The 14699-nt window shown below is 43.7% G+C and overlaps 1 protein-coding gene across 1 annotated transcript; it reads right to left on the bottom strand.

The window, feature by feature from the left end:
• Positions 1–4928: 4928 nt before the first annotated feature.
• On the bottom strand, positions 4929–12974 carry Syce1 (synaptonemal complex central element protein 1). Its single transcript, XM_027925103.2, is given in 14 exon segments — positions 4929–5081; positions 5084–5104; positions 5318–5405; positions 5565–5675; positions 5747–5870; positions 5945–6011; positions 6675–6738; positions 6955–7044; positions 7232–7286; positions 7536–7583; positions 8168–8242; positions 8580–8639; positions 9337–9399; positions 12896–12974. Coding segments are annotated over 14 exon segments (1098 nt in total).
• Between the last annotated feature and the right edge of the window lie 1725 nt (positions 12975–14699).

Genomic DNA, 14699 nt, shown 5'->3' with positions numbered 1-14699 from the left:
TTCATCCTGTTCTTGCTATGAAAGAGACATTTCCAGACCTACGAAAGAGACATTTCCAGACCTACAATAGGAAGTTAATGCACTTCCAAATAATCATTGAGCCATAGAAGATATCATAATGGAAATTAGGAATTATTGTGAGATGATTGAAATTAAAACACAGCATACCAAAACTATGTGAAACAAGGCTTGGGAAATTCACAGGTATATTTGGTTTCGTTTTGGTTACTTTCCCCTTATTTGTGAACTTCTCAAATGTATTTGTTATTGATTTCTCAGTTTTTGTGGTAGAGGAAATACTCTGTATGATTTCAATCATTTTATATTTATTGAGGCTCCTTTATGAATTAGCAAACATTTTCCCCCTTATTTTTTTAATTGATTTTATTTTTTAAAATACACAACAGTGGAATGCATTACAATTCTTATTACACATATACAGCACAATTTTTCATCTTTGTACATAAAGTATGTTCATGCCAATTCATGTCTTTATACATGTACATTTTTGCATTACAATTCTTATTACACACATATACCATAATTTTTCATATCTTATCTGGAGAAATTCCATGTGCACTTGTGAAGAATGTGTATTTGTTGACTAGTGTAATATAAATCTTGTTATTCATAGTGTTGTTCAAAGCCTCTTCATCCATGTCAGTTTGTTATCTAATTGTTCCATTCATTATTGGAAAGTGTATATTAATGTCTCCAAATGCTTATGTACTTCTCCCTTGATTTTTTTCACTTCATATGGAGTTTTTGTTAGATATGTGTATATATAATTGTTATATCCTAATTGATTGACCCTTTTATTATAAAATATCCCTTTTGTCTCTATCAGAAATTTTGCTTTAAAGTTTGTCTGATATTACTAAGTCCATCAGTAGGGCTCGCTTATGCTTGTGTTTACATGGTATATCATTTTCATCCTTTGTCAATTTGTATCTTTGCAATAGACTCTCCACTGTACACAGAATATAGTTTGATGTTTTTTTTTTTTTATCCAACCCGACAATTTATGCCTTTTGGTTGGATTTTATAATCCAGTGACATTTACTACTACTCTTGATGTGGATGGATTAGCATAATCTCTATTGCTTTTAAATATCACTTATAATACACAATTACTAATTCCTTATGGGTCAATCACAGATTTCTTTTAATTCTGGTCCATTGGTCATTGATATTATTGCAATACTATAGGTTTATAATATCTATTAGTTTCAGGTAATCCTATTTATTCTCATTGCTCCAATACTTCAGAAATTGCTTGTTCAATTACACACACACACACACACACACACACACACTTAACCTTCCAGATGAATTTGAAATTTTTTTTTGCTTTGGTACTGTGTTAATCTGTTTTCCATTCCTATAAAAGAAAACCTTAGGCTGTGTACTTTATAAAGAAAATATGTTTATTTAGCTCACAGTTTTGGAAGGTGAAAATCTAAACAACATGGTGCCAGCTCTGGAAAAGGCCCCACTGGCTATATCTCATGGCAAATGGCATCATGAAGAGAACCCATGTCAGAAGGAGAGATCACATGGCAAGATAGGAAGCTAGGGTGGAGAGGGGTCAGTCTTGGTCTTTTCTGTAACACCCTTCTCACAAGAACTAACCAGTATCTGACAGCAACAGTAATTCTGAGGGCAGTACCCCCAGTGACCCAATGACTTCCTTCTACACCCTATCTTTTACAAGTTCCACCACCTCTCAACACTACCACACTGAAGACCAAGCTTCCAACACATGATAATTTTGTAGACACAATCAAGCCATATTAGGTCTCTTCTCCTGCTTAAAAAAGAAGCATGTTGAAATTTTAGTGGGATAATATATTTATAGATTAATTTTATTAAAAGTGTCATCTTTATAATGGTAAGTTTTCTTATCCATGAACATGGTAATGTATAATTAAGTCTTTTATTATGTCCCTATATGATTATTTTCTAATAGATTCTACATATTTTTTTTAAAAACACACATGCATGTATGTCACACATATGACGTCTCTATAAAATCATGTGATATTTTATTGTACTTGTTAAACTGGACTTGTAAAATCTAGAATATGACTGGCCCCTAGAAATCATTGTCCTCATACCTTCCCAGTCATCTCTTCCTGAATGCAATATTTGTCATTCCTCAGCCATGTAACATGCACCAGACTCTTCCCATACTCCCTGTGCAGCATCTGCCCCTCTCTCCATCATCACTACCATGTCTCCTGCAGTGGGATCACTACATACAATGGTCCAACACCTGTAGAGATCTTTCCACGTTGCTCATTTTCAACACTATGCTGGAGATGCTTGGACTTTTCTATTTCTCTATATTTTTTATAATGGGTTCCTTCATTTACACAAAAAACATGTAAAATTTTTATTGAAATTATAATGAATTTGTATATTGTATTGGGCAGAAATGACATCTTTACATTAATGACTTTCCAATTCATGACCATGATCCATCTTTCCATTTATTTAGTTCTTCTAACATTTCTCCAAACTGTATAGTTTTGGGGGGAAGATTATATATCTATCTTCATATTTTTATAATTTTGGAAGAATCTGATTTTAAATTTTCTGTTTGTAAATGAGTATGTTAATCCCAGCAGGAGTGGAATGGACTGAGCCCTTTCAAGGGTATAAGACAAACCTCTGAGGCACTGATCTTGTCTGAAGTGCAAAAGTACTGGTTAATAGTGGGCCCAAGCTGGGTGTTGGTGGTTTGTACTGGCTTATAACCATCATTTACTGATGATCATGACATTAATGACTGACTAGGTTCTCAGTTGTTCTTGATAAGGACACAGAAGGGCTTAGTCCACATAGCCATCAGGTATAAGCAGCCTAGTCTACTCTCCTTTAGGGGCTTCCTGGATTTGAGATATTCTCTGCACGTGTGGCAGGTTTCTAATCTCAGGGGGTTCATGGATCCCAGGACAGCCCTGCAGAAGAAAACTGGAAGCAACATCTCTGACTCCACACTGTGAGGCAACCTAGGGTTACATGCTTGTCCTCACTGGATACATAAGCTATTGTTATGCCAGTTCCTTTTCCTTCAATAAAATGTAGATTACTCCTAAGCATTGCCATTTGGGGTCCTGAGCCCTAGTATCCAGACATAAGTTGATTCTTTTTTTTATATACAATGAAATTTACTTTGATATATTTATATATGTACATAGCATAGATCTCTTTAAGCTTTAAAATGAGATACATGTTGTGCTTCTCCAAGAGGAGTTATGGTAGAGAGCCTCTTATTTTTTAAAATATTTTTTTAGTTTTAGTTGGACACAGTATCTTTGTTTATTTTTATGTGGTGCTGAGGATTGAGCCCAGTGCCTCACACATGCGAGGCGGGAGCTCTGCCACTAAGCTACAGTCCCAGCCGGAGAGCCTGTTTTTCTCTACAGAGCATTTTATGGAAGTTGTTCTCCATGGAACCCTTTTTGGTAACTGCTGCATGGTGTCCATAGTTCTTTTTTCAAAAATATTTTTATTAGTGTATTATCTTTATACATAACTATAATTTTGACATAATTATACTTGCATGAAATTTAATTTGCTCCATTTCAGTCCTTCGTACTTCCTCTTTCCCTCCCCTCCTCCCTCTGCCATTCCCCTTCCTCTACTCTGTTGGTCTGTCTTCTATTTATTTATTGTTTTTTTAATTGGTGCTTAATAGACAAGTTGATTCTTGATTATGGACCTGTGTTTAGCAAACTTGTATACTCATGTAGCCATTATGCAATTCATCTGTAGACTCCTTTAGACTTCTATGCTTATCCACTCACTGTGTAGAACTTCCAATATGATGCATAGAATCTGAATATAATATCCATGAATTATTCCCAATACAAAGCACTTTATAAACATTTCAGCAAGAAGTATAAAGGAAGTAATCTTCCATTTCTAATTTTGAGGGGTTTTTACATGAAGAGGTGTTAAATTTTGTAAAAGTCCTTTTTTAAAAATATATCTTTATTTTTATGTGATGCTAAGGATTGAACCCAGTGCCTCACATATGTGAGGCAAGCGCTCTGCCACTGAGCCACAACCTCAGCTCCCAAAGGCTTTTTTTTTTTATTGAAGTAGTGTAATGACCTTATGAGAATGTTCAATTTTGGTTTTTGGTGGTTCTATGGAAGGTATTGCATAATTAGTAACTTAACAAAATTAGCTAAAGTTGATACATTGCTGAGGGAATAGGTCAGAGAATCACAAACTACTTTAGTGAAATAGCAATCATTATGTATTAAAAATTTCCCTCAATTCCACTATCATAAAAGGCCTTTCTATATGGTTGGTATTATTTTTTTGTGGCAAACCAATAAAAGTTTTAAAAAATAAATCAGCCATTTAGTTTAATCAGCATATAAAAGGCCTTTTACAAAATTTAACACCTTTTTGTGCAAAAAACCCTCAGTTCTTTTGGAGGTTTAGGCCCCTTAGGCCTGCACAGGGAGCACAGCTGATGCTTTACATTCAGGATGCATGAACTAATAAGGCATGAAACTGGCTTTGGGTCCCACTTCATCTTACCCTAATTTTTTATTTCTGAGAGTCTACATAAAGTAATTAAATCATCAGTGGATTTCAGACTCACTGGGCCCATTGTGAGACATTCAGACTTGCATCCCTCTGCCCAGAACACAGTGTCTAGGACATAGAAGGGCTCTTCTACTAGGCATAAGGGAGTTCATGCATCCTGCCACAACCCTGCAGAAGAGAACTGGAGCCAACCCCTCTGACTCCACACTGTTTGGCGGCCTGAAGCTACATGCTGGACCAGGCCCGGGAGGTTGGGAAGCATTTACTGAATGCCTGCAATGTAAAGGTCAAGAGGCAAAGTTGGGACAAGACTTCACCAGTCTCAAGGACCTGAGGGTCTTGGCTAAACCCTCTTTCCCTCACACAAACAGACTCAGCTGAGGCAGACTGTACCAAAATAGCACCTTTATTTCTTGTGGCCCCATGGGATGAGGTTGAGGGTGGGGCACATCCTGGTCTAAAAGGGCACCAGGCCCTGCTTGGTAGGCAGGTCAGAGTCTTTCTCCTCATGGACTTCTAGAGTCTTGGGGCTGGCCTGTGGAAGGTCAGGGTCAAGGGTGGCAGTCTTCATCAATCCTAAGCCCACACCACCCCTTCTCACCTCATATCTCCATGCCTTTGATAGGCCTTGTCTATGCCCCCAAGGGAACACCCTTTGCCCACAGACCACCTCTGAGGATTTTAGGCCCCTCTTTGCCCTCCCTTTAGGATATATCTGTGCTTCCTTCCATCAGATTCCAGGAATCACCACCTTTTGTGGGCCAGCTCCTTCCTCTTGCAAACTCTGGGTTTGAGCAGGTACCTGCAATCCATGCTTTTCCAGCTCTTCCTTCAGCCTGATCCAGAAGGGGTAGGTAGGAAGATGAATTTAGGAATGGAAGAGGTAAAGGGGTGCAGGAGAGACAAGAGTATGTGAAGACACAGGTGGGGAAGGGAAGAGAGACCCTTCATCCACCTTCCTGAAGAGGGTGAGGGCATAGGGGCTCTCTGCCTACCTCTGCCGCTTCTGCTGCAGCTGCTGGCACCTCTGCTGCAGCTGCTGCTGGTGCTGGGCTGCAGCCTCCAGGAGCTCCTCAGCCTTCTGGTTCTCTTCCTTGAAGAGGTGCCTGTGGGGCAAGGTGGGGAGTCAGCATGGGTCACTTCTTCCCTCTGTCCACCCCCACCTTCCATATCTTACACTGCTGCAGCTGCCTCCTGGCTGCGGAGGAAGAGCCCCTCAGTGAGGGTGGAGGGCCCCTCAGGCCTGCATAGAGAACACAGCCGATGCTTGACATCCTCCAGCTTCACCTCAACCAACTTCTCTGCAGTGGGAAGGGGTTGTGAGCAGGTATAGGCAGGAAGGCCAGGTCAGGGCCACCCTTCTCCCTGGCCTCACCTTCCTTGAGCAGCTGCTCCTTGCTGCTGTCCAGGGTGCAGATCTCCCTTGCTAGCTGCTCTGGCCTCTGAAGGGGGCAGAAAGATTTGTCCACACCTGCCAGCTTCCCATGCCTCAAAGAAATCTGCCTGGACGTGGCCATTGACCCCCTCACCAGGACTCACTTCCTAGTACCCTGCCCCTCTGTGTATGTGAGCCACAATCCAGCCTCAGGACCTTTGTAGTTGTAATTCCTGACTTCCCCATCCCCCCCATTCCCCAGAAACAGGCCTTGGGCAAGTTTTACACAAGAGAAACCCCAAAACCTATGCCTCTGGGCCTTTATCTAGAGATATGGTCACCAGCACAGTACTGAAGCTCCTCCCCTTCTCTCCTGCCCTCTCTGGCCTCCTTACTGATCCTCTCCCTCCTGATTCATGTTTCCTTGTTTGATGTCTGGGATCCGCTGTGGACAAGCACCTGCTGCTTGTTCCGTCTTCCCATCTGTGAACATCCTCAATAATGGAGGACTCCACCTTGGCTTCATCAGGATTCCTCCTGACCACTGAACAGACACAGGACAGCAGCACAGATAGGTGGGCAGGACCAGCAATAAGCACATAGGGTGCCTTGAAGGTGGTGACAAGAAGCTGAATTGGGGGAATGGTGACAACAGGACCACCAGGGCTTGCACAGGAACAGGTGGGGCAGATGAGGTGTGAAAGGTCAAAAGCATGTCAAAGTGACTCACGTGAAATTCCCAGAGGTCCTTGTGCTGGCTCATCAGAGCCTCCAGCTGTTCTTCAAAATCCAACCTGGGGCCCAACCACACAGGCATGAGGACCCTGGGCTGAGACTACTGACCCAGTTAGGTCTTCATACATAGCCCTTGGGATATGCCATGTGCTCCACTGGGAGCAATTTCACCCCTTGGACCCTCCAAGGCTCAATTCAGCCAGCTTCTCTAACTCATCCCTAACATTACCCTACCTGTGCCTCTCTGGGCCCCAGATCTCATGCACGGGATTTACCTTAGCTGTCTTTGTTTGTTTTTCTCTTCCTCAATCTGGGAGTTCAGGGCAAAAATTCTCTCCTTGCACTCTTGCAACAGGGTATGCTTCCTGGAAAGGGAGGCAGCCCTCATCCACAGTCTCTGATAGACTCCTTGGGAGGGGGTTGAGGGGCTTCTGTTCTATCCCTTTATTCAGGTTCATGTCTGGTAACATGGTAGTGGGTGAGAGAGGGTGACAGGAGCACTTTCCCCCCGTTGTGAGATTTCAGGAGATCCATGAAAGCATGGTCTCTCACCTCTGTGCCTCACTCTCCTTCTCCTGGCAGTGTAGACGAAGGATCCTCAGGGATTCTGCAAGGGAGAATAACAGGGCCCTCTCTATAAGAGCCCATCAAGGCACCAGGTTTGGGCAGAGGGAATAAGGACAGATCATATCAGATGTGTGGGCACCTTATTGGGTTTTGATATTTTCTGAGTCTGGTGGAAACCACAAGAGGAACACAAAATCAGGGGTTTTTAAAGGCTTCAGGTACTGTAGGAAGAGTGGGCTTCTGTGGAATAGCACAGGCAAAAGCCTGGAGACACAGAAGCCAGAAATACCTTGCTTTTTGCTCAATATCTCCTTCAGGTGTACTTTCTCTTCATGCACTGGAAAGCACAGAGAATGTTTAGCATCAAGGACTTCCCATGATATGGTCAGAGAGTCACATGGGGAACTGTGTAGAGCCCTGTCCTCAACCCAATCAAGGACCTCTTGAGGTGAGCACCCTCTTCTTGGTGCCCACCCTCCCTATAAACACCAAGGGCCCTTGGATTCACAAAGATTGTCTGTGAGGATCTTGTGACACCCACCAGGGCTGGGAAGAAACACGTCAAGGAGGAAGGGGCATTTGACCACATGGAGGCAGGGTGGTGTCTTTAGGGAGGATGACTAGGGAAGGACTCTCTGAGAAGGGAACACAAGACAACCCTGAATGGTAACAGAGGCAACAGGGACTTGTATAATCTGGGGGAACACAGAGAATCCTGGCAAAGGCCCAGCAAAGGTGTGCTTGGTGGGCATTTCTAGAACACTCCACCATGAGAACAGGGTATTGGAAGGACATAAAGGATATGAAGCTGCAGAGAGGGCAGGACACTTGGCTGTGGTAAGAATACTAAGTATCTGGAAAACTAAGTTAGGAGAGGCTTGAGACATTGTGGGGACCGCTGTTGACTTCTAGATTGCTTACAGGAGTCGAGTTCCTTCTGAAGGGCATCCCAGACAGTCCGGGCCTCTCCCAGCTCCTCACTCGCTTTCTTTTTTGCTTCATCAGAGAGCAGATGGACACGACATTGAATGAGTACAACCTCTCACCGCAAACAGTGACAGTTAATACTTGAGGGGCCCAGATCTCACAGAGCAGGTGACTTTCACAGTGCAAGCCTCTCTTGCCAGGCTTGCATAGCAGTAGGACCAAGTTCACAGGCAGACTACGGTAGCTGCCTGCAGAGAGTTCTCTACTTAATACTCTGTTGTTAATGTCATGAAATATCTATATACATATTTTTTTTTAAAACACAGGCTTCTATATTTTTACTTTGCACTGGGGCTGGCAAAGCATGTAGCTAGTTCTGGAAAACAGCCAAGGTCCCTGAGCTCACCTTGCTGAACCTCATTAATTCGGTTAATCAGGACCTCAACCTGGGGCTCTAGACTTCCAGCTGCAGGGAGGAAAGGAGACTGAGATGACGACAGAGCAGGCAGAGATGATGGGTGCCTGCCTGTGTCTACTATCTCACTCTACACAAATCTACTGAGCATCTCCTGTGCACAGGTGTTACATCATGGGCTCACATTCTGGGCAGGGAGACAAAATACAGACCAATAGAGATTCTGAATCAGGTTGTGATGACTGCAGTCATGAGAAATGAAGTGGGGCAAGGGGTAAAGAATGCAGGAGTCGGAATGGGAAAATATCTTATGGGCCCCATATCACACAAGAGGACAGGCCTTGAAGCTCTCAAGGGTAGAGTGTGGGTAGTCAGTGCAAAGGCTTACCCTAAAGAGGGGAGGGAGAAGCTTAGTGAGCAAGTAGCGGGTAGTGGAGCTGAGGGAGAAGGAAGTATGGTGTAGGTACAAACCTCTGGATCTAACAGGAGTGCTGTGGGAGCCAAGTGGGTGACCAGCAAGGAGCTTGGGACAGCATTTTGAGGAAAAAACATTGCCTTCTAACTCCTTATATTTCTGCAATTTTGAATCATAGAGCCCTTTTTATCATTTACAATATTGAATTTTAAAATAAAGTGAAAGCGAATGCAATAATTTCCCAGGGTTGTGAACTGTGGGGCTAGGATTGAACCCACATCTGCCTAACCTCAAACCTCAGGCTAAACCTAATACACAGAGGAGACTCTTGACCTTTCTGCAGCTTTTTCACCATTTCCATCAAGCCTTCAATTTTTTGTGTAGACACATCCTGCCCTGTGGAGACAGAACCAAACATTTCAGAATGCAGTAGGGTGAAAGGCCAGGGGAAGTCTCTTAACAGAGCAACGTATGTTCCTTGTCCTGAGGCAGACAGGGCATTTAAGATGAACTGGGTGCGTCTGTGGTCAGCTTTTCCACCTACAGTGTAATGACACTATAGAGCCTCTTCACGAAACTCAAGGTAAAGGTATGACTGCACTCTACTGTTTGCAATCAAAGTTGAGCCAAAGTTTACAAAGTAATAATGGATAAAAGGGATATAAAAAACTAGCAATAAATTGAAAATCACTGCAACTGGCAGATGACATTAACCATTAGGAAATTCTAGAAAGTTTTATACAAAACAAGGACATAAGAAAATTTAAAAATATTATCTGGTTAAAGGTATACATGTATATATACACACACACACATATATATATACACACACACATGCATATATATATATACACATACATATATATACACATATATACATATACACATATACAAATAGTTTTCCTATGTATAATCAACAATGATCCTGGTTCCCTACAAAGTAACATTTCATATTAATTTCATAGTCATTACATACATCCATTTTTTGGGGGGTACTGGGGATTGAACTCAGGGGCACTTGACCACTGAACCATGTTCCCAGACCTATTTTGTATTTTATTTAGAGATAGGGTCTCACTGAGTTGCTTAGTGCCTCACCATTGCTGAGGCTAGCTTTGAACTCGTGATCCTTCTGCCTCAGCCTCCCAAGCCACTGGGATTACAGGCATGCACCACTGCCCCCAGCTTACATGTCCATTTTTAACCCTCTAATGAGGCCTAGGAAATAACTTATGTCATTAACATCACAATAAAGGTAATCAGACATCATGAACCAACTAAAGCAAAAAGAACTCTTGCCAAAAAATGATGCTCAGATTTACCAAAGCATCAGATCTAAATAGCAATTCAGAAAAAATTCAAGGATAGAACAACATGCTAAAAGGTATATCAGAGTACAATTAGTAACATCCAGACTGGGAACCTAAACAGGAAAAAAACATTTCACAAATAAATTTTCAGGGAAAAGAAAGGAGGAAGACAGACCCTCCTAACAATAAAAGAGGAGGAAAATAAGACCCTCAAAGAGACACATCAGTAAATATCAAACAATGGTCTATAAATGGATCTGGGTTCAAATAAATAAAAATACTAACACAATCAGCAAGCTTTCATAATTGACTAGCTATTTGATGAAATGAAGAAATTATTTTTTCTACTATAAAAATACAATAATGGCATTACTTTCCTGGAAAGTGCTTATTTTCTAGAGATACACATGGAGATATTTATGGATGGTACTCTATGATGTCTTGGATGCTTTAAAATGAAATATTGAAGTGTGCAGTAGGGAGTGGGTATGGTAAAAAACAAAACAGAAATGAATGGCCAATAGTTATTAGCTGTTAAAGCTGTAAGATGAGAGTAATTATACCTTGTTTTCAACTTTGACATATGCTTACATTCACCAATAATTTTTTAAAGTTGTTTAACAATTTCCAAATCAATACAGTGAAGGTAAACAATCATTTTTATAGATGAGTGGAGAAAAGGAGATAAAAATGCAGTGGTTTGGATTCTTGCCTTCCATATGCTTATGTGGTAAAGGGTTGATATCTAGTGTGTGGTGGTACTGGGAGGTATTAGAACCTTTAAGAGGTGGGACCTATTTGAAAATCTCCCAGTCACATTGGGGCATGTGACTCTTGAAGGGGCTACTGGGACTCTGGTCATTTCTCCCTGCCTCTTTTTGCTTCCCGGCTGTCATGAGGTAAGCATCTTCCTCTACAATGCACTCCTGCCACGACTGTCATCTTACCACAGGTCCAAAAGTGACAGGGCCAACTGATCATAGACTGAAATCTCCAAACCTGTGAGCCAAAATAAGCCTTTTCTCTTTTAAGTTATTTCACATATTTTGTTACAGTAAATGAAAGCTAACGATAACATAAAATTATATTATTTTTATATAAAAGTTACCAATACATATTTGAAAATAATTACTGTCATAATTAAAGTGCAAATTAACATACTGCACCGTGTTTGTGATACTATGCAGGAACCAGCACTCATGTTCACTGATAGAGACTATAGAAACCAATGTGACTTTTGGAAGACAGATTGGCTACACGATATTTGGAAGACATATGTCCAATTCCAGGAGTTTATTGATTAAATATCCTCAGTAAAGTATGCAAGATATATTTGATGGCAGTGAAAAGGATATTTGTCAAACTAAAAACATGAAACAGCTTGAGTGCTCATCATTAGAAAACTTAGGGTTTAACAGAATGCTATGTAGCCACTAAAAAGGAGGCAGATCCATATGTTAACATGAATAAGAGATCCTAAAAATGTTAAAGAGAAAAGAAGTGCAGTAACCACAGAAAGGTCAACCAATGTATGTATGCCATGTTTAGATTATTCCTAGACAGATCACACACCTGCATTTAAAAAAAAAAAAAACACCTGGACAGTGCTTACCTCTGACGGTAGGAATCCTTGACAAAGGAACAGGAAGGAGGAATTTTATTTTTCGCCACATACACGTCTGTATATTTTTATATTTTAAAAAATTTATGTTAGAAAAATATTTATGCCTTTTAAAAGCTCTTGAAAATCAATTAGAAAAATGCCAACTCTCCCATTTGAAGAAAAATGAGCAGAGAGCTTTAAAGGAACCCACATCAGCTTCCACACTGCCAGCTGTTTCGGTGCCTGTGCCCCCTCCCCACTGGCACTTTCACACCGTGATTTTCTTGGGTGGCGATAGCCTGCAGTCTCCTGCACACTGTCGGCAGATGGCGGTGTGTGTGTGCCTAAGGGGTAGGCAGGTTCCTTGGGACCTGCAGGTGCCTGGGAGTACCAACGTGTTCGGGATCGTTGGGCACCCATGGGTCAGCAGGCCCCAGGAGCTGGGAAGAGGGTTCCAGAGGTGCCCAGGGTTTGAGAGGCGAGGGTGGCCCGTGCAGGTGGGAGGAGGATTGGAAAGTGCCCTGAGGTCGGGTCGGGAGGTCCCCACAGGGGTCGGAAGGTGTGTGATGGGGTGGTGGGCACGTGCCGGGGGTCTGCACCCCCAGCCGGCGTCTCCCCTGGTTTCACGGCTGCGCAAAGCCCTGGTCGGCTCCTTCTGGGCCACCTCGACCCAGCAAGGTGGCGGCACGAACCGTTCTGGCTCACCCGCCATCCCCAAGTCCCTGGCGCCCCTGCGAGGCCAGCCGCAGGCGACTCCAAGACCGGGCTGGGGTCTCTCAGGGGCACAGGAGCGCGTCCTCTACGACGCCGGCACACACCAGGTAGTGGGGACCGCCAGCCGATCGCCCTCCCCAGGAACCGTTCGCGGGGGAACCTCGAGGTCCCCTCAGCCAGGCGGCCACTGCGCGAAGCCCTCCCGCGCCCGGCCCAGAAACCACTCCAGCGGGCTCTGCTGCCCAAGCCCCGCGCCTGCCACTACCTCTGGGGCCCTCGGCTCCCTGGGCCGGGTCCGCGGCTCCCGCGGGCTCCACCGTTGAGGGTCGGGGCCTGGCCGCCATGTCTCAGCGCGCGCCGCCGCCTTGTTCGACGGCTGATTGGACCAAACCCGCACGGGGGCCGCGCCTGCGCAGTGGCCTCCACGTGCCAGTTGGAAGCTGGGCGGGGTCGAAGTCTGGCTCTGCGCCTAGCTGTTACCGCGCAGGCTTGAAGCTTTAGCCCACAATTGCAAATCCGGTTTAGAGGGTCGGGAGAGTGCGAGCTTCCAAGCTGGTGATTGGCCAGTTGAGCAGGTAATCACTTGCGCGTGGGTAAAGTCCGCTGGGCCCCCAGCTCTGAGTTTCAGCAGTTGGAAGGATCAGCTCCTCTCTGCCAAGTGCAAGGCCCCCCCCAAAGGATGGTTACCTGGTGTGGAGAGAAGCAGATACAAAGAAGCTTCCAGAGTTTTCCCCAGGAGGTTGGGGGAAGAGCAGTCTCAGAGGGAACCCACCAACCATAACCCATAACCTCCGCAGCTCCAGAGGCCCAGCAGTGAGGCTTGGGCAGGGAGGAGGGACTGAATTATCTAGAATGTCCCAGGGTAGCGGGTGGGTGCTGCCTGCAGCTTCCAGAGGCATCTGGGTCATTCCCTTCTGAGCCTAGACGTGTTCACCATGACAATGGACAACCTGGTGCTGGCATTCAACCTCTTTTCTTAAAAGCCATGATCCTAAATCAGGAACACTTAATCCCAAAGACTATCTTTTCCTCAGGCTCTACAGTGTTTGTGCTTCCATCTTACAGCTCAGCCCTTGGGTAAACAAGTAACATGTCGGGTGGGCAGTATGTGGCTGCTTGGCCACCTGTAATCACGTTCACTCCTCTGTTGTGCCTGGTCTCTAGGCTGCAGGAGTGCGTGGTGTAGTTAGGTATAGTGGTTGGAGTCCTAGAGAAATTATTTTTTTGACTCTTTTTCTTGTCTTCTGAATTCCTGCCTCTGGTGATGACAACCATAACTACAGCCAGGCATGGCTTATAGGGATGGAAATAGATTTTATGCAGTACTGACAGTAAAGGAGAGAGCAGAGCTTTATTATTATTTGTGCAGAGATTATTTGCACTTTTAAAGCAAGAATGGGGAAGGGGAAATTGTGTCTAGAGATTCAGCAAAATGGAAAAGGACAAAAGTTTGATCAGTGTAAATGTGACTAGACCAGCAATGTTTGTGGCAATAGTCTAAGTAAGGATTCTATCTTTCTGCAGAGGCTGAGATGGACTTTTTCCTGGTTGATGATCATGTTTCTTAGATATTGCTCTCAGGTTCTGAGAGAAGCCCTTCTGAATAGCAAGAGATGCATATTTTCTGTTTTAAGCTCTTTTTAGCAAATGCTTCAAAGCAGGGAGGTCAGGGGCTTATCTTCAGGTGTTGGCTTGGATGAGTAAGTTTCGCTGGAAGCAGTGGGTTTTCCTCAGGATGACATTTTAATTAAGGTAGTGCAGGTGAGGTGTTGCTGGGGACACGGTTGTATGCTGCTGGAAGTCAGGCTAGATTCCTTTGGTCAAGCCTCTTAGAGTAAGTGTTTGTACCAAATCTGATGAGAGTTCTGTAGTTCTCAGTGGGTCCCTGTCCACTGAAATGGCCCCTGATACATATTCTCTTTTGTTGTGTTTCTGTGTTGCCTCATATATTTGGGGGAGTTGCCACTAGATTGAAGCAATCTTGACTACTCTCGCTGGTTCTTTAGTAGTGAAGCATTAAAAGTGGCTCTGGCTCAGAGGATAATTGCAGTAGTCTGAAGAGGCTAAAC

The sequence above is a fragment of the Marmota flaviventris genome, chromosome 4 (genome assembly GCF_047511675.1).
Source record: "Marmota flaviventris isolate mMarFla1 chromosome 4, mMarFla1.hap1, whole genome shotgun sequence".
Taxonomy (NCBI): domain Eukaryota; kingdom Metazoa; phylum Chordata; class Mammalia; order Rodentia; family Sciuridae; genus Marmota; species Marmota flaviventris.
This window is presented reverse-complemented; position numbering and strand designations above follow the sequence as displayed.